This window comes from Rhinopithecus roxellana, chromosome 1 (genome assembly GCF_007565055.1).
Source record: "Rhinopithecus roxellana isolate Shanxi Qingling chromosome 1, ASM756505v1, whole genome shotgun sequence".
Lineage (NCBI taxonomy): Eukaryota > Metazoa > Chordata > Mammalia > Primates > Cercopithecidae > Rhinopithecus > Rhinopithecus roxellana.
In genome coordinates this window covers 33,245,911-33,271,350 of record NC_044549.1, presented here as the reverse complement: position 1 = coordinate 33,271,350, position 25,440 = coordinate 33,245,911, and the positions used below count along the sequence as shown (strand labels likewise).

General features: G+C 40.0%; 1 protein-coding gene across 6 annotated transcripts in view; it reads right to left on the bottom strand.

Annotated features, from left to right (window-relative positions):
- Positions 1-16,265: 16,265 nt before the first annotated feature.
- CD200 (CD200 molecule) overlaps positions 16,266-25,440 on the bottom strand; it is a 30,998-nt gene continuing 21,823 nt past the window's right edge. For all 6 annotated transcript variants that reach the window (XM_030940956.1, XM_030940970.1, XM_030940981.1 and 3 more), the window contains one exon: positions 16,266-17,544. In XM_030940956.1, coding sequence (XP_030796816.1) covers positions 17,537-17,544 — 8 coding nt within the window. In that variant the 3' untranslated portion in view covers positions 16,266-17,536. The remainder of the gene's footprint in view (positions 17,545-25,440) is intronic.

Here is a 25,440-nt window from a genome sequence, read left to right as displayed (position 1 = left end):
CTTCTTAATGATTGCCATTCTAACTGGTGTGAGATGGTATCTCATTGTGGTTTTGATTTGCATTTCTCTGATGGCGAGTGACGATGAGCATTTTTTCACGTGTCTGTTGGCTGTATGAATATCTTCTTTTGAGAAATGTCTGTTCATATCCTTTCCCCACTTTTTGATGGGGTTGTTTGTTTTTTTCTCGTATATTTGTTTGAGTTCTTTGTAGATTCTGGATATTAGCCCTTTGTCAGATGAGTAGGTTGCAAAAATTTTCTCCCATTCTGTAGGTTGCCTGTTCACTCTGATGGTAGTTTCTTTTGCTGTGCAAAAGCTCTTTAGTTTAATTAGATCCCATTTGTCAATTTTGGCTTTTGCTGCCGTTGCTTTTGGTGTTTTAGACATGAAGTCCTTGCCCATGCCTATGTCCTGAATGGTACTACCTAGATTTTCTTCTAGGGTTTTTATGGTATTAGGTCTAACATTTAAGTCTCTAATCCATCTTGAATTAATCTTCGTATAAGGGGTAAGGAAAGGATCCAGTTTCAGCTTTCTACTTATGGCTAGCCAATTTTCCCAGCACCATTTATTAAATAGGGAATCCTTTCCCCATTTCTTGTTTCTCTCAGGTTTGTCAAAGATCAGATGGCTGTAGATGTGCGGTATTATTTCTGAGGACTCTGTTCTGTTCCATTGGTCTATAGCTCTGTTTTGGTACCAGTACCATGCTGTTTTGGTTACTGTAGCCTTGTAGTATAGTTTGAAGTCAGGTAGCGTGACGCCTCCAGCTTTGTCCTTTTGACTTAGGATTGTCTTGGCAATGCGGGCTCTTTTTTGGTTCCATATGAACTTTAAAGCAGTTTTTTCCAATTCTGTGAAGAAACTCATTGGTAGCTTGATGGGGATGGCATTGAATCTATAAATAACCTTGGGCAGTATGGCCATTTTCACGATATTGATTCTTCCTATCCATGAGCATGGTATGTTCTTCCATTTGTTTGTGTCCTCTTTGATTTCACTGAGCAGTGGTTTGTAGTTCTCCTTGAAGAGGTCCTTTACATCCCTTGTAAGCTGGATTCCTAGGTATTTTATTCTCTTTGAAGCAATTGTGAATGGAAGTTCATTCCTGATTTGGCTCTCTGCTTGTCTGTTACTGGTGTATAAGAATGCTTGTGATTTTTGCACATTAATTTTGTATCCTGAGACTTTGCTGAAGTTGCTTATCAGCTTAAGGAGATTTTGGGCTGAGACGATGGGGTTTTCTAAATATACAATCATGTCATCTGCAAACAGGGACAATTTGACTTCTTCTTTTCCTAACTGGATACCCTTGATTTCTTTCTCTTGCCTGATTGCCCTAGCCAGAACTTCCAACACTATGTTGAATAGGAGTGGTGAGAGAGGGCATCCCTGTCTTGTGCCAGTTTTCAAAGGGAATTTTTCCAGTTTTTGCCCATTCAGTATGATATTAGCTGTGGGTTTGTCATAAATGGCTCTTATTATTTTGAGATACGTTCCATCAATACCGAGTTTATTGAGCGTTTTTAGCATGAAGGGCTGTTGAATTTTGTCAAAAGCCTTTTCTGCATCTATTGAGACAATCATGTGGTTCTTGTCTTTGGTTCTGTTTATATGCTGGATTACGTTTACTGATTTGCGAATGTTGAACCAGCCTTGCATCCCAGGGATGAAGCCCACTTGATCATGGTGGATAAGCTTTTTGATGTGCTGCTGAATCCGGTTTGCCAGTATTTTATTGAGAATTTTTGCATCAATGTTCATCAGGGATATTGGTCTAAAATTCTCTTTTTTTGTTGTGTCTCTGCCAGGCTTTGGTATCAGGATGATGTTGGCCTCATAAAATGAGTTAGGGAGGATTCCCTCTTTTTCTATTGATTGGAATAGTTTCAGAAGGAATGGTACCAGCTCCTCCTTGTACCTCTGGTAGAATTCAGCTGTGAATCCATCTGGTCCTGGACTTTTTTTGGTGGGTAGGCTATTAATTGTTGCCTCAATTTCAGAGCCTGCTATTGGTCTATTCAGGGATTCAACTTCTTCCTGGTTTAGCCTTGGGAGAGTGTAAGTGTCCAGGAAATTATCCATTTCTTCTAGATTTTCTAGTTGATTTGCGTAGAGGCGTTTATAGTATTCTCTGATGGTAGTTTGTATTTCTGTGGGGTCAGTGGTGATATCCCCTTTATCATTTTTTATTGCATCTATTTGATTCCTCTCTCTTTTCTTCTTTATTAGCCTTGCTAGCGGTCTGTCAATTTTGTTGATCTTTTCAAAAAACGAACTCCTGGATTCATTGATTTTTTGGAGGGTTTTTTGTGTCTCTATCTCCTTCAGTTCGGCTCTGATCTTAGTTATTTCTTGCCTTCTGCTAGCTTTTGAATGTGTTTGCTCTTGCCTCTCCAGTTCTTTTAATTGTGATGTTAGAGTGTCAATTTTAGATCTTTCCTGCTTTCTCTTGTGGGCATTTAGTGCTATAAATTTCCCTCTACACACTGCTTTAAATGTGTCCCAGAGATTCTGGTATGTTGTATCTTTGTTCTCACTGGTTTCAAAGAACATCTTTATTTCCGCTTTCATTTCGTTATGTACCCAGTAGTCATTCAGGAGCAGGTTGTTCAGTTTCCATGTAGTTGAGCGGTTTTGATTGAGTTTCTTAGTCCTGAGTTCTAGTTTGATTGCACTGTGGTCTGAGAGACAGTTTGTTATAATTTCTGTTCTTTTACATTTGCTGAGGAGTGCTTTACTTCCAATTATGTGGTCAATTTTGGAATAAGTGCGATGTGGTGCTGAGAAGAATGTATATTCTGTTGATTTGGGGTGGAGAGTTCTATAGATGTCTATTAGGTCCGCTTGCTGCAGAGATGAGTTCAATTCCTGGATATCCTTGTTAACTTTCTGTCTCGTTGATCTGTCTAATGTTGACAGTGGAGTGTTGAAGTCTCCCATTATTATTGTATGGGAGTCTAAGTCTCTTTGTAAGTCCCTAAGGACTTGCTTTATGAATCTGGGTGCTCCTGTATTGGGTGCATATATATTTAGGAGAGTTAGCTCTTCCTGTTGAATTGATCCCTTTACCATTATGTAATGGCCTTCTTTGTCTCTTTTGATCTTTGATGGTTTAAAGTCTGTTTTATCAGAGACAAGGATTGCAACCCCTGCTTTTTTGTGTTCTCCATTTGCTTGGTAGATCTTCCTCCATCCCTTTATTTTGAGCCTATGTATGTCTCTGCATGTGAGATGGGTCTCCTGAATACAGCAGACTGATGGGTCTTGACTCTTTATCCAGTTTGCCAGTCTGTGTCTTTTAATTGGAGCATTTAGTCCATTAACATTTAAGGTTAATATTGTTATGTGTGAACTTGATCCTGCCATTAGATATTAACTGGTTATTTTGCTCGTTAGTTGATGCAGTTTCTTCCTAGCCTCGATGGTCTTTACATTTTGGCATGTTTTTGCGATGGCTGGTACCGGTTGTTCCTTTCCATGTTTAGGGCTTCCTTCAGGGTCTCTTGTAAGGCAGGCCTGGTGGTGACAAAATCTCTAAGCATTTGCTTATCTGTAAAGGATTTTATTTCTCCTTCACTTATGAAACTTAGTTTGGCTGGATATGAAATTCTGGGTTTAAAATTCTTTTCTTTAAGAATGTTGAATATTGGCCCCCACTCTCTTCTGGCTTGTAGAGTTTCTGCCGAGAGATCTGCTGTTAGTCTGATGGGCTTCCCTTTGTGGGTAACCCGACCTTTCTCTCTGGCTGCCCTTAAGATTTTTTCCTTCATTTCAACTTTGGTGAATCTGGCAATTATGTGTCTTGGAGTTGCTCTTCTGGAGGAGTATCTTTGTGGCGTTCTCTGTATTTCCTGAATTTGAATGTTGGCCTGCCCTACTAGGTTGGGGAAGTTCTCCTGGATGATTTCCTGAAGAGTGTTTTCCAACTTGGTTCCATTTTCCCCCTCACTTTCAGGCACCCCAATCAGGCGTAGATTTGGTCTTTTTACGTAATCCCATACTTCTTGCAGGCTTTGCTCATTTCTTTTTCTTCTTTTTTCTTTTGGTTTCTCTTCTCGCTTCATTTCATTCATTTGATCTTCAATCGCTGATACTCTTTCTTCCAGTTGATCGAGTCGGTTACTGAAGCTTGTGCATTTGTCACGTATTTCTCGTGTCATGGTTTTCATCTCTGTCATTTCGTTTATGATCTTCTCTGCATTAATGAGTCTAGCTGTCAATTCTTCCACTCTTTTTTCAAGATTTTTAGTTTCTTTGCGCTGGGTACGTAATTCCTCCTTTAGCTCTGATAAGTTTGATGGACTGAAGCCTTCTTCTCTCCTCTCGTCCAAGTCATTCTCTGACCAGCTTTGATCCGTTGCTGGCGATGGGCTGCGCTCCTTTGCAGGGGGAGATGCGCTCTTATTTTTTGAATTTCCAGCTTTTCTGCCCTGCTTCTTCCCCATCTTTGTGGTTTTATCTGTCTCTGGTCTTTGATGGTGGTGACGTACTGATGCGGTTTTGGTATAGGTGTCCTTCCTGTTTGATAGTTTTCCTTCTGACAGTCAGAAGGACTGTCTGTTGGTCTGTTGGAGATTGCTTGAGGTCCACTCCAGACCCTGTTTGCCTGGGTATCAGCAGCAGAGGTTGCCGAAGATAGAATATTGCTGAACAGCGAGTGTACCTGTCTGATTCTTCCTTTGGAAGTTTCCTCTCAGGGGTGTACTCCACCCTGTGAGGTGTGGGGTGTCAGACTGCCCCTAGTGGGGGATTTCTCCCAGCTAGGCTACTCAGGGGTCAGGGACACACCTGAGCGGGCAGTCTGTCCGTTCTCAGATCTCAACCTCCGCGTTGGGAGATCCACGGCTCTCCCCAAAGCTGTCAGAGTCGTTCGTGTCTGCACCGGCTCCTGCTACTTCCCCTGTTGGTCTTCAGCTGTGCGCTGTCCCCAGAGGTGGAGACTACAGAGACAGGCAGGCTTCCTTGAGCTGCTGTGAGCTCCACCCAGTTCAAGCTTCCCAGCGGCTTTGTTTACCTACTTAAGCCTCAGCAATGGCGGGCGCCCCTCCCCCAGCCTCGCTGCTGCCTTGCGGATAGATCGCGGCAGACTGCTGTGTTAGCAGTGAGGGAGGCTTCGTGGGCGTGGGACCCTCCCGGCCAGGTGTGGGATATATTCTGGTGTGCCTGTATGCTTACAGCGCAGTATTGGGGTGGGAGTTACCCGATTTTCCAGGTGTTGTGTGTCTCAGTTCCCCTGGCTAGGAAAACGGATCCCCTTCCCCCTTGCGCTTCCAGGTGAGGCGATGCCTCGCCCTGCTTCAGCTCTCGCTGGTCAGGCTGCAGCAGCTGACCAGCACCGATTGTCCGGCACTCCCTAGTGAGATGACCCCAGTACCTCAGTTGAAAATGCAGAAATCATCGGTCTTCTGTGTCGCTCGCGCTGGGAGTTGGAGACTGGAGCTGTTCCTATTCGGCCATCTTGCTCCGCCCCCGTTTTTTGTATTTTTTAGTAGAGGCGGGGTTTCACGGTGTTAGCCAGGATGGTCTCCAACTCCTGACCTCGTGATCCACCTGTCTCGGCCTCCCAAAGTGCTGGGATTACAGGCTTGAGCCACCGCACCTGGCCAGTTGGGTAGATTATTATGCCAGGAAACCCAGACTTGGAAATGCTTGCCTCATATTTTCCACCATATTTGTTTATTTAAGGATTAATTTTGATTGCCCCTTATTTTCAGCATAGTAACTTGAAGCAGTTTCAAAATACGTATACTTAAAAAGTTGTAAACTGGGAATATTAGTACCAAGAAAAGGTGAGCAATCATCTGTCAACCATAATGGTAAATACAATTCCATCGATTGAGTACCATATTTGGCTCTTAAAAGAAATTAATAGTGACTTTTCTGGATGGTGGGTAATGGACTAATATTTTTTATGTCTCTACTTCCCTTAATTTTATTCTTTTGTGCTTAACAATTTTTATAATGAGCGTGTATTATTTTAAATAATCAGCAAGAAGCATCTTAATCGGATCTTGGCTTCTTGATGGTCAAGGCAAGAAGGAAAAATCAGTCATTTATAGTCACACATTACTTAACATTGGAGATGTGCTCTGAGAAATGTGTCATTAGGTGATTTTGTCATTGTGCAAACATCATAGAGTATACTTACACAAACCAAATAGTATAACCTACTACACACCCAGGTTATCTGGTATAGCCTATTGCTTCTAAGCTACAACCCCATGCAGCGTATTATTGTTCTGAATCCTGGAGGCAACGGTAACATCATGGTAAGTATTTGTGTATCTAAACAATATCTAAACAGAAAGTGTACAATAAGAATATGATAGAAAAGATTGAGAAATAGTACATCTGTATAGGGCACTTACCATGAATGGAGCTTGCAGGACTAGAAGTTGCTCTGGGTGTCTGTGAGTGAGTGGTGAGTGAATAGGAAGGCCTAGGATCTTACTGTAGACTACTGTAGACTAAAAAATACTGTACACCTAGGATACACTATATTTATAAAAATAATTTTTTTCTTCACTGATAAATTAACCTTACTTACTATAACTTTTTTACTTTATAAACTTTTTAATTTGTTTTAACTTTGTGACTCTTGTGGCAACACTTACCTTAAAACACAAGCACATTATATAGCTATACTAAAATATTGTCTTTCTTCATATTCTTACTGCATAAACACTTTGTATTTAAAAAATTTTTTTTTACTCTTTCAATTTTTTTTATTAAAAATGAAGACACAAACATACATATTAGCCTAGACCTACACAAGGTCAGGATCATCAATATCACTCTCTTCCACCTCCACATCTCGTCCCACTGAAAGATCTTCAGAGGCAATAACATCTAAAGAATTGTCATCTCCTGTGATAACAATGCTTTCTCCTGGAATACTTCCTGAAGAATTTTCCTGAGGTTGTTTTACAATTAACTATATATTTAAAAGTAGGATGAGTGCACTCTAAAAACAATGAAAAGTATACTATAGTAAATTCACAAACCTGTAACTTAATCATTTATTATCAAGTATTATGTTCTATACATAATTGTATGTATTATACTTTCATATAAGTGGTAGCACAATAGGTTTGTATACACTAATATCACCACAAATGTTATGAGTAATGCATTGCACTACGACCTTAAGATGGCTATGACATCACTAGGTGATAGGATTTTTTCAGCCTATATAATAGGATTCACTATATAATCTTATGGGACCATTGTTGAATGTGTAGTCTGTCATTGACAGAAACATCATTACACAACTCATGATTGCGTATAGTTAGAATAAAAAAGGAGACGCAGGGAGGGGAACAACACACACTGGGGCCTGTCAGCGGAGGGTTGGGTGGAGGGGAGAGAGCATTAGGAAAAAAAGCTAATGCATGCTGGGCTTAATACCTAGGGGATAGGTTGATAGGTGCAGCAAACCCCAGTGGGACATGTTTACCTATATAACAAACCTGTATATGCTGCACATGTACTCCAGAACTTAAAAAAAATTTTTTAAAGGAGAGAGTGTGCCAATTCCTTCAGGAAAATCGTTTTTCTAGTTTTGGTTTTCACTTGGAACACTAAGAAGTATAATGTACTTTAACTTCAGAATAATTTTTCAGCAAATACGTTGACAATGCCTGAAAATGCTTGTTGTAGCATTGTTCCAGAAATGCAAGGAGTATAAGCAATTCTGTAATGGGCTAAGATTATGTGGTTCAAGAATAAATGCCCATTAAATGGATTTTGTGTTTTCATCAATTGTCCCTTAGGATCCCTGTCAAATGAGCCAAGGAGTGAGTGTAAAGGCATGACTACTACATCTGATTTAATAGTACAGAATTTGAAAATGTGTTAGGAACAGGCTATAATAGCTTGGAGTTTCTAAGGATAATAAAACATGTGTTAAAAGATTTACAATTACGTGGTGTATAGTATAACTCCAGAAATTATGAGGCACCTGCCCAGATGGGTGACCTCCCACTTGCATGCTGTTCAAGTTATGAGCAGGAATAGTCTGGTCATAGAGGAAGAAGTGATGCTGCCAGAGGCATAAAGAAAGTATCATTTCAACTTGATTGTCTGCAATAGTGTATCCTCTGATAAATCATTGGTGGTCAAGAGAGTCACACCAATTGGTAAGAGAAACTATTGGAAACCTCTGTGCTATGTATCCTGGCCACATTTATTGTTTTTCTAAATTCAAAACTATATTCCGTTTGCTTATCCAAACTGCATCAGTACCTGGACTTTCTGTCAGCTCTTTCCTACTATGATACTTCTCAAGATAATGGTTGTATACTCATTTTAACACCCACGCTTTGATGAATGATTGAGTGCAGAGTGTTTGGAATTCTATTTTCATTGATAGAAGTCTATAGTAATGGAATTCCAGGTTGTTGAGAAAATATTTTATTTGGAAACCACATGAAAATTTGGCAGAGTTGAATATATTGTGAAAAAAGAGGAGATACTAGTGTTCTCGCTTAGCAAAGTAAGACATGAGTAATTTTTTAAACTTTGGATCATAAGATTTTCAAACACACACCAAAATAAAGAGGAGACTATAAGGGCATCAATTTCAACAACGATCAACATATGCCCATTTTATTCCCTATTATCCATATCCAAAATATCACAGCATTCATTACATCTGGAATTATGTGGAATCAAAGTATAAACTGAATTATAATAAACATATTTCTGGTTGGGCACAGCGGCTCACACCTGTAATCCCAGCACTTTGGGAGGCCGAGGCAGGTAGACCACCTGAGGTCAGGAGTTCAAGACCAGCCTGGCTAACACGGCAAAACCCGTCTCTACTAAAAATACAAAAATTAACCGGGTGCGGTGGCACACACCTGTAATCCCAGCTGCCCTGGAAGGCTGAGGCAGGAGAATCGCTTGAGCCCGAAAGAGAGAGGTTGCAGTGAGCTCAGATCGTGCCACTGCACTCCAGCCTGGGCAACAAGAGTGAGGCTCTGTGAAAAGGAAGGGAGAAGGAAGGAAAGAGGGAAAGGGAAAGGGAAGGAAGAGAAAGAGAAAGAAAGAGAAAGCAAGAAACAAAGAAAGGAAAAAGAACAAATGACATATTTCCGAAAGTCATTTTCTATTCATCATAGTATTTCATGAATACGTGCAGGAAGATTTATTTCATCCTTTATTAAATATTTAATTTCTCCAGAACCAAGATTTTTAGTAGTGTCTTCCTCTGCAAATACTTCTCAGGACCCAGTACAGTGAGATGTCTAAAACGGTGCTTGATAAATGCCATTTGTGAGACACATGCTGTTGTTCTGCTCAACATAAACGCTAATGGCAGAAACACATAATCTAATGAGGAGGAATGCAGTATCACTTTCTAACGAAAACTATTCATTAAAACATAAAGTTAATTATATATCTATTTAGTATAAAATTATCACAACCTCCACCTAATAATACTGTATCCAGTATTATTCAAGAATGAAGCCACGGACCCTCACGGTGAGTGTTAATAGTTCTTAAAGATGGTGTGTCTGGAGTTTGTTCTTTCAGATGTTCAGATGTGTCTGGAGTTTCTTCCTTCTGGTGGGTTTGTGGTCTCGCTGGCCTCAAAAATGAAGCTGCAGACCTTTGCAGTCACCATTAGGGCTCATAAAGGCAGGGCGGACCCAAACAGTGACCAGCAGTAGGATTTATTGTGAAGAGCAGAAACGCAAACCTTCCACACAGTGGAAGGCGACCCAAGCGAGTTAACCCCACTAGCTCAGGCAGCCTGCTTTTATTCCCTTATCTGTCCCCACCCACATCCTGCTGATTGGTCCATTTTACAGAGAGCTGATTGGTCTGTTTTACAGAGAGTTGATTGGTCCACTTTGACCCAGTGCTGATTGGTGTGTTTACAATCCCTGAGCTAGACACAGAGTGCTTATTGGTGCATTTACAATCCCTTCAGCTAGACACAAACGTTTTCCAAGTCCCTGCTGGATTAGCTAGACACAGCACAGAGCACTGATTGGTGCGTTCACAAACTTGGAGCTAGACACAGAGTGCTGATTGGTGCGTTTACAATCCTTTGGCTAGACATAAAAGTTCTCCAAGTCCCCCTGCGGCTTCACCTTGTGGTTCAGGCAGGGAGCCTGGGTGGGGAGCCGCCTGCCGGTCCCATGCTGTGCACCCGCACTCCTCAGCGCTTGTGCAGTGCCCGTCAGGGAGGCTTGGCTGTGCGGGAACCCACGGGGTGGGGTGGTGGTTGGGGGGAGTTGGGCATGGCAGGCTGCAGGTCCTGAGCCCTGCCCCATGGGGAGGCGCCTGAGGCCCCGCGAGAATTCGAGTGCCTGGCAGGCCAGCAGGCAGTGCTGGGAGACCCAGCGCACCCTTTGCAGCTGCTGGCCCGGATGCTAAGCCCCTCACTGCACCAGCGGGCTGCTCCGAGTGCGGCCCAGGGAGCCCACACTCACCCGGAACTCGCGCTGGCCCGTGAGCCCCCGCGCTCAGCCCCAGTTCCCGCCCCGGCCTCTCCCTGGACACCTCTCTGCAAGCAGAGGGAGCTGGCTCTGGCCTGGCCCAGCCCAGAGAGGGGCTCCCACAGTGCAGTGGCAAGCTGAAGGGCTCCTTAAGCATGGCCAGAGTGGACTCGGAGGCCGAGGAGGCACCCAGAGCTAGCAAGGGCTGCTAGCACTTTGTCACCTCTCAGTATCAGCACCTGTATTCCATCTCTTGGTTAAATAAATAAAACAAAAACTGTGATCCAATTATATAAAATTACTTGTTTTCTTTCTCTTCATCTTTTCACTGCTGTTGAAATAGTCTCTCCAATATGTTTAGCTTTTGAAACTTCGTGAGAGTGAATGGAAATTCATTCAAGTCTGGCTTTGTAATGAGTGGTTCATGGTTTTTTATTTGTTATTTTTAACCTGATGTATCTGGAAACGTTTTCCTCCCCAGGCAAAAATACTCTCTTACTTGTTTATGGGCTCTCTCACTCTCTCTCCTCAAGATCCAAAACTGAAAAACAAGCTGTTGAAAACAAAACAACTTCAGCCAAGGGAAATCTATGCAACGGAAAAGGGATTCTCTAGAATAAAGTGTAATGTCGAAACTGCGCATATTATCTCTCAAACAGGATGAGTACCTTCTCACTGCTAAAGTAGTTGGAAGGACATCAAACACCAGTGATGGGAACATTGAACCTCACATAAGGTAAAGTGATTCAGGAAAGTTTTGGGTTCCAGTAAGCTCTCAGGTCTTGAATATAGATACATAAACTTAGGAAATGGTTTTCTCAGCTGAGTCAGGGCACCAAACCAGATCTGTCTTTGTAAAAACAATGAGTGGTACTGCTTTCTGGTTCTCTCATCTGTCTGGTGAAGATGTGAGGCTTCTGTGATCTGAGTAAGTTATTTGGTTTTGTAGGCCTCAGTTTCTTCATTTCTGAAATCTCTTCTAGTGCTTCTATGAGTCTTTTTCTTTTGTTTTTTTTTTTTTTTTTTTTGAGATAGAGTCTCGCTCTGTCACCCAGGCTGGAGTGTGGTGGCATGATCTCAGCTCACTGCTCACTGCAAGATCTCAGCTCCGCCTCCCGGGTTCAAGCGCTTCTCCTGCCTCAGCCTCCTGAGTAGCTGGGATTACAGGCATGTGCCACCATGCCCGGCTAATTTAATTTGTATTTTTAGTAGAGACGGGGTTTCTCCATGTTGGTCAAGCTGGTCTCTAACTCGTGACCTCAGGAGATCCACCCGCCTCGGCTTCCCAAAGTGCTGGGATTACAGATGTGAGCCACCGCACCCGGCCTGCTTCCGTGATTCTTATTCAGTTTCTTCCTCAGAGATTCATAGGATGTTATTTGGTTTCTATCAAGAGTTTCGGTTTACCTAGGGGCATTTGTGCTAGTCAAATCTTGTGACACTAGGTCTCAAACTGTTATTTAACCTTTGTTTATACAAATGGTGGTTTCTGATGACACTTCAAAGATAGGACATGGTCAAATAAATACGATATCAATTTGTTAGGCCCGGAGTTCTCTCAAGGAATACATTCTCTCTTTCCAAGTTCTCTGGAAATTAAAGTTAGCTCCAAGATGAAGTAGGTAAAACATCTCCTTTCCTAGAGTAACTGCAACAACATTTAGGTAGTTACAGCCCTGGCCCACTGAGACAAGTGAAAAGGGGAAATAATCTACAAGATATCATTAGGCTATGTTGCACAAACACAGGCCAATTCTACCCACCCTTCAAGGTACACAGTAAAATCGATGTGTTTCCATCGGACTGCTCACTGTTTTTCCAATTCATTGCTGAAATTTTAGTGCTTCCTGATGTTTTTTTGCCTAAGAGTCATCTGTCCTATTAATCAATATACAATTTAAGATCATTTAATTAAAGCCATCACCTGACTTTTTAAAAAATGTGATGCAGTTGTCCTGTGGAATTCTCAGGAGATTGGTTCCAGAACCTCCATGGATGCCTAAATCTGCAGATGCTCAAGTTCCTGATATAAAATGGCCTAGTATATTCATATCACCTATGCACATTTTCCCACATACTTTAAATCATCTCTAGATTACTTATAAACCTATTACAATGTAAATAATATACATATAGTTGTTATACTGTATTGTTTTTAAATTGTTTTTATTTTTATTCTTGTATTTTTTTTTTTTCAGATATTTTTTATCCGTGATTGGTTGACTCCACGAATATGGAACCCACAGATAGGGAGGGCTGACTGTATTTACAATATTGTCTCTGATTTATTAGAAAATAAACTAACATGTATACAAGTTAAGGAAATTACTAGATACTGAGCTAAACACAACCAGATCCAGAATCATGTGGTAATTGAAATGCTTCACCTGAGCGGCTGGGCTTCAGTGCCTCTCTAATTGCACTGGAACATAAAAGCTACTTCCAGAAACACCCAACTCTCTCTCTTTATGAGTTCCAACTTTCTGAGATGAGTGTCCCACTATCTAGACTAATATGAGTCCAGTTAAAAGTATTAAAGTATCTTTAGGGTATCTACGGAGTATTTTTCAGGGGAAAAGGCATATGAGTCATGAAGGTACCAGCAGGAAAAACATTCCAGGCAGAGAGACGAGGAAATGCCAAGGCTCTGAGATAGAAACTCTGAATTCTGTCTCAGAGAATGTCTGAAATGTTGGTGAAATAGCAGGGAGACTAGTGATCAGGAGAGAGAATAGTAGAAGGTGATTTCAGAGAGTATCAGCGAGCCCCATTGTCTAGAGCCTTATAGCCCATGTGAAAAAGACTTTGGCTTCTATTCTAGGTGAGATGGGAAGCACTTGGAAATTTTAGGCAGGAGAATTATGTGATTTGACTTGACATATTTTAGAACAGTTATGTTTCAAATAGACTGAAAGGGGAAGAACACAGAAGCATGAAGATTAATTAGAAAGCAATAACAATGATCTAGGAAAAAAGTAATAATGGTTTGGGCCCGGTGGAAGACTGGAGGTAGGAGCTGGATTCTGAACATAATGACAGAACAAACAGGATATGCTGGCAAGTAAGACTGAGATAAATCACTGCAGGTGGGGAGAAAAGAGAGTTCACTAGACAGGAAGCCGGGATTTCCGAGTTGGAGTTTCAGCCAAAAACACATTTACAATGCTACCAGAAGAAAGTCACTGAAAAGTATGAAGGCTCATTTTTCACACCTACAAAAATGGGGTTAATTACCTTCAGGACCTCACAAGACAAATGATTATGACGTCTGTGTGAATGCTGGCTTGCTTGGATTGAATCATTGCTCTATGTAATTTTGTGCAAGTGAATTAGGCTGGGCAACTGTGGAGGGGAGGATGAAATCAAATCTGGAATATGTTAAGAATGAACAAAAATAAAAATATTACTGCTGCGAAGAAGTAATTTAAGAAGTTTATTTTATTTTATTTTTATTTTTATTATTTTTTTTTGAGACGGAGACTCACTCTGTCACCCAGGCCAGAGTGCAGTGGCGTGATCTCGGCTCATTGCAAGCTCCACCTCCTGGATTCACGCCATTCTCCTGTCTCAACCTCCCGAGTAGCTGGGACTACAGGCATCTGCCACTGCGCCCGGCTAATTTTTTGTATTTTTAGTAGAGACGGGGTTTCCCCATGTTGGCCAGGATGGTCTCTATCTCCTGATCTCGTGATCCGCCCACCTTGGCCTCTCAAAGTGCTGGGATTACAGGTGTGAGCCACCATGCCCGGCCAAGAAGCTTTATTTTAAAATGCAAAGGCTGAGCAAAGTCACTCACCTCTTTAATCCCAGCTAAGGCCAAGACAGGAGGATTGCTTGAGGCCAGGAGTTTGAGACCAGCCTGGGCATCATAGTAAGACCTTATCTCAATAAAAAATAAAAAAATAGCTAGGCATGGTGGTGCGTGCCTGTAGTCCTAGCTACTCAGGAGGCTGAGGCAGGAGGATTGCTTGAGGCCAGGAGTTTGAGACCAGCCAGGGCATCATAGTAAGACCTTATCTCAATAAAAAATAAAAAAATAGCTAGGCATGATGGTGCGTGCCTGTAGTCCTAGCTACTCAGGAGGCTGAGGCAGGAGAATTGCTTGAATCCAGGATTTCAAGGCTGCAGTGAGCTATGATGGCACCACTGCACTCCAGCCTGGGTGACACAGTGAGACCCTGTCTCTACAACAAAAATTAAATAAAATACTCTAAGCTCAGAATAGCCATAGAAGAAAGTTCAAAAAAAATTATTTAATCAAATCCTTATGATTCCTAGTAGAAATATGGATTTTGTACTCTTTGAACCTAGATTTATGAATTGTTAACAAGTCATAGATAGAGGAATACAAACCACCAAAAAGAAAATATAAAATGACAAAAAAAGCTTCATTTGCAGTTTCCGTTTCAGTTAAGCACAACAGACTTCTGTTTTCTCCTCTCTCTAAGCAGGTTTGCACTACCCTGGAATTTTTCTAAATTTTTACAGATAAGAGAAATACATGATTGAATTATTCTAAGGGACTCAAAAGTTTATAACTTTCCCAGACTGCTTAACTACGCAAAGCCCAAGTTACCTCTTTCTAATTCACAAATACAAAAAAGCACCCGTAGTTGAAAGTTTAGGGTAAGTATGGGAGGGCTGGTGAGCAGCCTCCCACTGTGAGAGGGCAGGAGACATGGAGGAGAAAGCAAGGCTGTGATGTTCTACATGGAGCCACCTTCTCAGCATGCTCTCAATTACCCTTTCCTTCTCCTCTTTATCTCTCTATAACCTCCCAAGTCTTCCCCATCAAACATACCTGTCCTAAGTCCAAGTATCTCAACATCCTGAAAAGTAACTGAAAAGCCATTTAATAGGCCAATTTAAATTGAATTATTAACAATAGATAAAAGTTAGTCTTTGAGCTGTCTCTGCGTTTTGAGGAGGAGCTCTCAGTAATGCAATGGCCTAAAGTCCTGGTTAAAAGGTGAAATGCTTAGGTACCATGAAGATAGATGTTTAGCAAGGAGTTCCTTTGAAAAAGACTCATGAAATATTGCCATAAGGTGGTTTTCTTCTTTGCTTATACTTTAAATCAGCAGTCTTTAGCACTGTCCCTGAGGCCATCTCAGGGGGTCCACATAATCAAAAAATTATTGTCAAGATAACACCAATAAATTATTTGACTTTTTCGCTCTTATTCTCTAATAAATGTGCTCCCGAAGTCTTCCAGAAGTTGTATGATGTATGATGTTGGCATCACTCTGATAGCTAGTAGGATATATGGGTATGTACTTTTGTATTTAAATTTTATCAGTTTTAATTTCAAATATGATAAATATCAACAGATACAATTCACATTACAGAAAAAGCTCTTTGGGATCCTCAATGATGTTTTTAAATGTGTAAAGGGGTCCTAAGACCAAAATGTTTGAGAACTGTTGCGTTAAGTCATTCTGCCTGATCTAGTACCAATTTAGCAGAGATACTAGAAATACAGAAAAATACAAGGGGATGATTCCCACTAAATTCAAACCTATGTGAGCTAATCTGTTTGCAAAGGTTGGTATTTAAAAGCAAAATCAAAAGAACATATATAAGGAAGTGCTGCAGAGCTGATAGGGTCATGTCAAAAGGACATAGGCACCAACTCAAAGGAGCTCACACCGGCCAGACATCTGATTTGTGTTTTTGTGATTAGTCAGAAGCATCAACTCATCTTTCAGGAGGCGGAAGATAGAGAGGAGGGGAGGGTTTTACATATCATGGGAAAAGACAAGGATTATCATTCATTTCCACATTTCCCAAGAGAGTATCATAAGCCAAATATTTGGATCCAACACTTTTAATTGTTCAATATTTTACTACAAATATAAGAAACAATACAGAATTAAATAACACATGAAAATCTTGCTCTCTCTCTATATATATAAATATCCAATTTAACAGTGAAAACAACTTACACTTTAATTCCTAGGCCACTGGATAGACACAGACAAAGCAAAAGATACTGAAAAAGCAACTAATTTGGACTTATGGTTATTAAAGATTCAACATCATTCCACTAGCTGGAACAATATCTTTAGAACAAAGGGATTGTATGCTCATATTTGCCTCCTCTGCTATTGTGAAAAGTTAATGCATGGCAAAAGAAGTCAGCAGAGACAAAGCATATGAATTGGCTGACTGCTATACAGAAAATCTCCTAAACATCTGTTTTCATAATGTATTTTCATTATATGAGGCTGAATTTAGAATGACTTAAAATGGGGCTGGGTCATGTTATAAGACAAATGGACAGGGAAAGCATGCTTCTCAAAAAATGTGAGCTATTCTAAGACTAACAATATTTATCCAGCTATAAAAATAGGTAAGTTAAATGAATAAGTTAAGATTGCCAATGTTACTTCACAATAAATTCAGCCCTATTTTTGTTGGAGTAAATCTCATAGAAGCACATGAAGAACAGCAGTGAAACCAATGATTCTAGCAAGGCCAGCTATTAGCAAAGCAGTAAGCAGGAAGTGGACTAGATACCAAATGATGGGGAAACAGACTCATAGACCTAAGAACATGGGAAGAAGGGATATAACATCAACGGAAAGGCAAAAGGTCATCTCTCTGTATTCTTTCTTCTCTCTTTCACTTCTTTCCCCTTTGCTTATTCCCCCTTTTTTTTTTTCTGGAATTACATTTTAAATTAAGTTTTAGAGCTGTGTGGTAAATTATTTGGTCCAATTCCTTTATACTTTGGATGAGGTAAAGTGACTAACAGAGGTCCCCACCAGTAGGAGTCCAAGTCAGTCTGAGAGCTCAGTGCTCCTGATACTAAGTCCAGTGCTCTTTCAACCACATAACATGGCATTGCTTTACAAAATCAAGTCCTACAACAGACCTGAGAGGTAAAATGACTTCCTCTTGGGATTCAAACACTGAGTAGCTCAGATGGCAGTAAAAAGTCGTGGGATCCTTAAGGCTTTCGCTCCCACCTCTTTTGCTCTTTCAGGTCCTTTGGAGAATGGCCCCTTTTCCTCCTGCTTTTCTCTCATGTCAAATTCAAGTAGACCAGGGAATCACTTTCAGGGTGCTGTGTGACTCATTTAGGGCTCTGGATAAAAGAGAAACAAGGTGTTAACTTTGGACACTTATAAATTCTATCATAATATATTTTAAGAAGATAAATAATAGAAAGATTAAGAAACACAGAATTATTCTAGTGTATATTCATTGGCAAAGATAAAGAAGTAGACATTTCTGACCCAGTATGAGGTGAGGGGACTATGACTATTTACAAGAACAAAAGTAGACTGGATGCGGTGGCTCATGGCTGTAAGTCCAGTGTTTTGGGAGGCCGACGTGGGAGGATCATTTGAGCCCAGTTCAAGACCAGTCTGGGCAACATAGTAAGACCTTGTATCTACAAAAAATAAAAATAAAAATAAATAGCTGGACATGGTGGCATGCACCTGTAGTCCTAGCTACTCAGGAGGCTGAGGCATGAGGATAACTTGAGCCCAGGAGATTGGTGCTGTGGTGAGTTATGATTTCACCACTGCACTCCAGCCCCAGGCAATATAGCCAGATGCTATCTCTAAAAAACAAAAAACAAAACAGAACCAAAACAAAAATAAAAGGACATACGTAATCCTAGGAAATAATGGTTTAGCCAATCACCGAAGACTACAAGTAAAGGAACATGTTCAAAAATTCCAAATGATCAAAATGTATTCCATTTGTAAGCTTTGCTTCTGATGGATAATAACTCACTGGATGTCAGGGTAGAAATGGTCATGAAGTAGAGGCCTTTCTGAGGGCTAATGGCTTTCTGGCACATACTGGGAGCCTGGGAGCCTCTCAAGGCACGTAGATGATGACATGAAAGACTTGGCATTTTATCTTGTCACCACCTCTCACTTTCTGTGTCATCTTAGGTAATTATTTACCAGAACGTGCAAAGCTCTGCACATTTTAGATCCTGCCAATATTTCTAACATCAGATATCAATGGACCATGGAAAGACCATCTTTCCCTAACATGGCTCAATACTTTTCAATTTAAATAGTAAAAATGAATTACTAGAAAAATGACATAAAATAATAAACATAATATAATTCATTTTTAAATTATTAGATTTAACAGATGTAAAATTACTGTCAAATTCTTATCATAAAGTGTAAGCATTTATTCTCAATTATGTACTTATTTTGCTTCAGACTAGTAAAGAACACTTCTTGGATGGGCAACCATCCTCAGACCATATTTGGAGTAACACTGCTCTAAAATATATCTATAGATAGACATAGATATAGATAAAAGCTATATATATTTTTTGAGATGAAGTCTCGCTGTGTCAACCAAGCTAGAGTGCAGTGGCGCAATCTCTCCTCACTGCAACCTCCACCTCCTGGGTTTAAGTGATTCTCCTGCCTCAGCCTCCTGAGTAGCTGGGAGTACAGGCACATGCCACTATGCCTGGCTAATTTTCATACTTTCAGTAGAGATGGGGTTTCACTATGTTGGCCAGGCTGGTACCAAACTCCTGACCTCAGGTGATCTGCCCACCTCGGCCTCCCAAAATGCTGGGATTACAGATGTGCGCCACTGCGCCCTGTAAAATATTAACGACTTTTCTGCCTTAGAGCTTTCACATTTGCAATTAATTTGCTAAAAGCCACTCTTTGCTTGTCTCCTCCATAGCTGGCTTATTCTCTCCTTGCAGGTCTCTGATTAAAAGTCACCACCTCAGCGAAGCCTTCCCTAACAAATTCCAAGTAACTGTTATCCTTTTCAAGTTATCCTCTTTCATTGCATGCTATATTTTATATTATTCTATATTATTTCCTTGTGCAAAATCTCATGTTTGAATAGTATCCTTATTTGTTGATTCACTTGTCATTTCTCTGCCTGTCCCCCTAACCAGTCATCTCCATTAAAATGGCAAGGTCTTGTTTTGTTCATTATAGTATAATAACCAGTGCTAATTACAATGCCAAGCATATTAAAAATTATTAATAAATTCTTATAAAATGAATGAATTGAACTTCTGTGAATTTGGTTTTGTCATCTATCAGATGGAAATACTTCCCTTATCAATTTGCTGTGAGAATTAAATGAAATAACTTCTAGGTCTAGTCCTTTTGTTTCATGAACATCCATTTAAATATTTAAGCACACCCTCCATACCCTCCTTTCATCCCAATTACAAAGTTTTATCTTCTGAAATCTAAGTACTGTTCTCCCTGAGTGGTAAGACTATGCATTTTGAAGTAACCATTACCAATAACAGAATTTATAATTCTTATATGACCTAACTACTGACTGGAATCCAGAATAATAATCCAAATGATAGCATGGTTTCCTTTAAAGATCAGTAGTATACATTTTTGTTGTTGTTGTTGTTTGTTTGTTTTTTTTAAGAAAAGCTCTTAAATTAAGCCTGACTTTGAATGGTTGATTACTTGATTTTGTATCTGGTCTGAAGAAGTTTTTCCTTTCTCTAAAATAAAGTTTCTATATATCTACCTTTATCTCCCTGCGTCGCCTCAAAGGCCATGCTTTACTCACAGCCCTTACCAGAGCAAAACCTTTTAGGATTCTTCTAAACTCCAGAATACCTAAGGACTACCTGAAGTACTGGTTAATTTGCAAATACACAGGACACTTGTAGAGAATGTGATTCTTTGTGTTTTCATGTGGTTCAGGAATATACTTTCATTTTCTTTTTCTTTCTTTCTTTCTTTCTTTCTTTCTTTCTTTCTTTCTTTCTTTCTTTCTTTCTTTCTTTCTTTCTTTCTCTCTCTCTCTCTCTCTCTCTCTCTCTCTCTCTCTCTCCTCTTTCTTTCTTTCTCTGTTTTCTTTCTTTTTGGATTGGGTAATCTATGAAGCAATGTATGAGGGAACAAAAATAATAAGACAAGTTTAAAAGATATGGAATAGAGAGTGAAGAAATTGTTTAGTGCAGTGAAGACAGAGCAGCCAAGTTGTGGTAAGAATAGGAGAAACTAGATGCAAAACTCATGAATCAGTGCTGATAGGGAACCTAGGGCAGCTTTGGATCTACAAGTACCTTCAGGCAGCTGCTATTCTTGACATGTGGCAGTTTAGTTTCCTGGAAATCCATTTATACACATCCTTACAGGAACTGTCCTCCCTCTACCCCTGACTTGCACTAGCTTCAGTGAGTACTTTTTCTTCTCACACTCCTACAAAAAAAATTTTCTAACCAAAACAGTTTCTCTTCTTCAAAAAGAGATACGATTGCACTAGCAGGAAATCAGTTTTTGGCATCACAAGTTCATCTAGGCATCACAAGCTCATTTAGACATCCCAAGCTCATTTAGGCATCACAAGTTCATTTCAGTATCCGCATGTTTTTAGTGCACACATTTTCTGATTCTGTCTCCCCACTGGGTCCCCACAAATTTCTCCCAAGACTACTACTGAAATGACTTATATAGCAGGTTCTCCAACAACATCCTTTCATTCCACAACATCTTGTTATAATGTTGCTGAGAAAAACAATAGATTCCCGTCCAGGGCCACTGTGTGGAGTTAGCACATTCTCCCTAAGTTTGCAAGGGTTTTCTCTGGATACTCCGGTTCCCCCCACATCCCAGACATGTACTGCATGTTATGTAAACTGGCATGTCCAAATGGTCCCAGTCTGAGTAACTCTGTGTGTGTGTGTGTCTGTGTGTGTGTCTGAATGCCCCCTGCTGTGGGATGACATCCTGTCTGGTGTCAGTTTCTGCCTTGCATCCTGAGCTGCCAGGATAGGCTCTGGCCACCCATGCCCTTGAACTGAAATCACTGAGTAAATAATTATCTCACTTGTTTTTGTTACTCTTTCTTAAATATATGCATAGCTCACATTTATTTCAGTGTTTAATATTAGAAACGTTTTGGTCTTTATTAAAAGTTTGGTGATGTTTTTGAGACCAGAAATATGCCATAGGAACTTAAGTCTTGTTTCTATCACGTAGCCTGTGGTAAAATTGGTTTTGTTACATGCCATTTTGCTTAAACCTGCAGTTTCCAAGAACCTATTGATGACATTAAGACTTACTATATGTGTTCTTCTGCCTTCCAAATATTCATGCCCATGTGTCCAAACAGGTTCAGATAACTTCTGAAATCTTCCTCAAAGCTTTCCTAACTGCTACAATTCCTAAGTTTTTCCCTCCATTTCTCTCTCTAAACTCGTCCCTCCTTGAACATTTGTACAATTCATGAAAATAAACATCGATAAAACGAAAAAGGACCTTAGATTTAGTAATGATAAAAATGAACATTTGTTAGAAAGTTACTCTGCCATATTGGTGTGCCAGAGCTTTATTGGTTCATGCTGATGATTAAATTGTTAGTAGCTTGAAATTTGCTGCAGTGGGAACATTTACTTCACAGAAGCTGGCGAAAGCTACAAATAAGCACTCCACCCCTCTCCTCCCAAGCCAGTGTTCTAGCGTATCATTCGTCTTAGGCGCTTTTCTAAGCACTTGTATGTATTCCCCTTTAAATCTTCACAACATTCTTATGAGATACAGTTACAATTATTATCCCCATCTTACTCAATGAGGAAAGGGAGGCACTGGGAAGTTAAATGGCTTGTCCAAAGGTACTCAGCTAATTTGTAAGGGACAGGATTTGATCAAAATCACTAAGTAATTGTTCATTATTGCAAATAAAAATGACTAACTAGAAAACAACCAATTTTATATGTCATTGGCTATCATCCTTGCCAGAATTAACAGTTGAAAACTTTAAACTCTTGAAGGAGAAATATTGTAGAAATAAATATCACACTCATTTTCTCAAGTATTTCATGTGGCCTTGGTTAAGATGAAAAGAATTCCAGTTAGATAGGAGTAATAACTTCAAGAGATCTATTGTACAACATGGTGACTATGGTTAATAACAATGTATTGTAGACTTGAATATTACTGACAGAGTAGATTTTATGTGTTCATACCACAAAAAAATAAGTATGTGAGGCAATGCACATGTTAAGTAGCTTGATTTAGCCATTCTACAATGTATACGTATATACAAATATCATGTTGTACACCATAAATACATACAATTTCTATTTTCAATTAAAAAATAAAAACCAAAATTCATAATAATAGTTTAATAAAGATTAAAAGAAAATTGTGTACACAATCCCAAAGGTATTTAACAAGAACTCTTTAAAGGACTTTCAAAATGCAAGGCTAGCATTTCTTTTTATTGTATAAAAATGGGAGAAGTTTGGAGAATTTATAAACTAGTTGTCAGGCCTCTGAGCCCAAGCCAAGTCATCACATTCCCTGTGACTTGCACATATACACCCAGATGGCCTGAAGTAAATGAAGAATCACAAAAGAAGTGAAAATGCCCTGCCCCTGCCTTGACTGATGACATTCCACCACAAGAGAAGTGAAAATGGCCGGCCCTTGCCTTAAGTGATGACAATACCTTGTGAAAGTCCTTTTCCTGGCTCATCCTGACTCAAAAACTCCCCCACTGAGCACCGTGCAACCCCCCACTCCTGCCCACCAGAGAACAACCCCCCTTTGACTGTAATTTTCCTTTACTTACCCAAATCCTATAAAATAGCCCCACCCTTATCTCCCTTCGCTGACCCCGCCTGCCTGCACCCAGGTGATTAAAAAGCTTTATTGTGGTGGGGCGCGGTGGCTCAAGCCTGTAATCCCAGCACTTTGGGAGGCCGAGACGGGCGGATCACGAGGTCAGGAGATCGTAGACCATCCTGGCTAACACGGTGAAACCCCATCTCTACTAAAAAAATACAAAAAACGAGCCGGGCAAGGTGGCGGGCACCTGTAGTCCCAGCTACTTGGGAGGCTGAGGCCGGAGAATGGCGTAAACCCGGGGGGGTGGAGCTTGCAGTGAGCTGAGATCCCGCCACTGCACTCCAGCCCGGGCGACAGAGCGAGACTCCGTCTCAAAAAAAAAAAAAAAAAAAAAGCTTTATTGCTCACACAAAGCCTGTTTGGTGGTCTCTTCACACGGACGCGTGTGACACTAGTATCCACAGAGATTAGAGCTAGCAGCATTGGTCAGTCATCATGAAATTCTATCTAGTTTGAATACTGATAAGGGCAAGAGGCTCTCTTTTAATAGTCTCTCGTTTATAAATTTCCATAATTGTGCCTCATGAAATGCGGAATTTAACACTGAAGTTGTGATTTTTGCAAAATGTGTCTTGCGTGTTTGTAGTACAAAATCTCATTTGTTCTTTATTTACTAGAAGAAATTGTATTTTTTTTACAATATGGTTATTTTTAGAGATTAAAATTATTCAAATTAAATTTTACTGAACACACGTTTATTTCTTAATTTTTTTCCTGATATTTCTAACTTTTTTTCTACTTAGTATGCTTCATCAAATATATATATATATATTTAGCTCTGTCTTTAAAACAATTGTTAGTGGAAGAACTGCTCTACTGCATATGGGCTGCTGAAATCAATTAGGGCCTATAAATGGGAATTTTGAAGAATTCTGAAAATGAAATGAAAAGCATTGAGGCTCCTAAAATCTATAATGACCTCATAATGTGACTGCAAGTATTAGGGACTGAGAAATTCCCAGTTGAATAAGTTATGAGAAATGGGGAAAGACCAATTTGGTTATATGCCTACTATCACTACACAGAGTGAGGAATAGAATTTTCCCACTTTGAACTTTCACAGTTCCCTGTGAACTTGTGTTTACGGGATGCTTATGGCTAAGACAAAGGAAGTCAGAATTGCTTCCTCTATGAAAAGGTGGAAATAGGGAGAAGCAGGAAATATGCAAGAACTGAGATTCTAAGGAAAAAAAGTTTTTGTGATATTACAGTTAGTGATAGATTTTGTAATATTACAGTTAGTGATAGAAAACAAGGGAAAGCAGAAGGGATGCTTTTGCGTTACAGATTTGAGAGAAAAAATATAATCTTGGAAAATAAAGTCTTGCCTCATCAGAGGTTCTGACCAGGTTTTGAAGTTATTTGACAGAGAGTTGCCAAGAGCAGAGCCAAGGCTACGGAATTACAGAGAGAGAATGCTTCCACTGGGAGGTCAGCAAACAGCTGTCCCTCTAAGCAACTCACTCCCACACCCTCTTAGCATTTGTGGTAGGCATAATAATAGTACCCCAAAGACATCCATATTCTAATTCCAGGAATCTGTGAATATGTTACTTTACATGGCAAAAGGAATTTTGCGGATGTGATTAAATTAAGGACCCTGAGATGGATTATGCAGTAGGACCCAATGTAATCACAAGGATCCTTATAAGAGAAACAGGAGACAAACATATCAGATTTAGAGTGATTCCATGTGAAAAAGACTCAACTGGACCTTGTTGGCTTTGAAGATGCAAGGCAAGGAACGTGGGCAGTCTCTAAAAGCAGGAAAAGAGAGAGAGGGAAAAAAAGGATTCTCCCCTAGAGCCTCCAGAAAGGAATGTGTCCCTGCAGACACCTTGTTTTAAACCCAATGAGACCCATGTTGGACTTTTAAACCCAATGGACCCATGACCTCAGAACTGCAGTAAAATACATGTGTGTTGTTTTAAGCCACTACATTTGTAATAATTTGGTAAAGGAGCAATAGAAAATTAATACAGCATTTATGATGTTTTCCCCTCTGTAAGCCATGTTGAGTACTTTCATTAAGTGGCCCAGTCTTTTCCAGTTTAAATAGCATACAGTTGGTTTCTTTTGTTAGTAGAGGCTAGGGTCTTGGATCTGTTTAGAGGCAAGCTTAGTATATGGGTGTGACCATACTACTGAAATGCAAGATGATTCCAAAGAAAACAAGCTGGTAATAAACACTAGGTAAAGGATATATGCAAGCTAAAATGCAAAAGGAGCAGAGATGTTAGAAGATTTTTCAGCTGGGGGATTTTCTCATTCTTTCTGTTTTTCATTAATTAATCTAACAGGTACTGATAGCTAATCTCCTTAAAGCAGCCCCATGGCCAAAAATCCAAGGGAATGAGTATGCCATTTGAGGA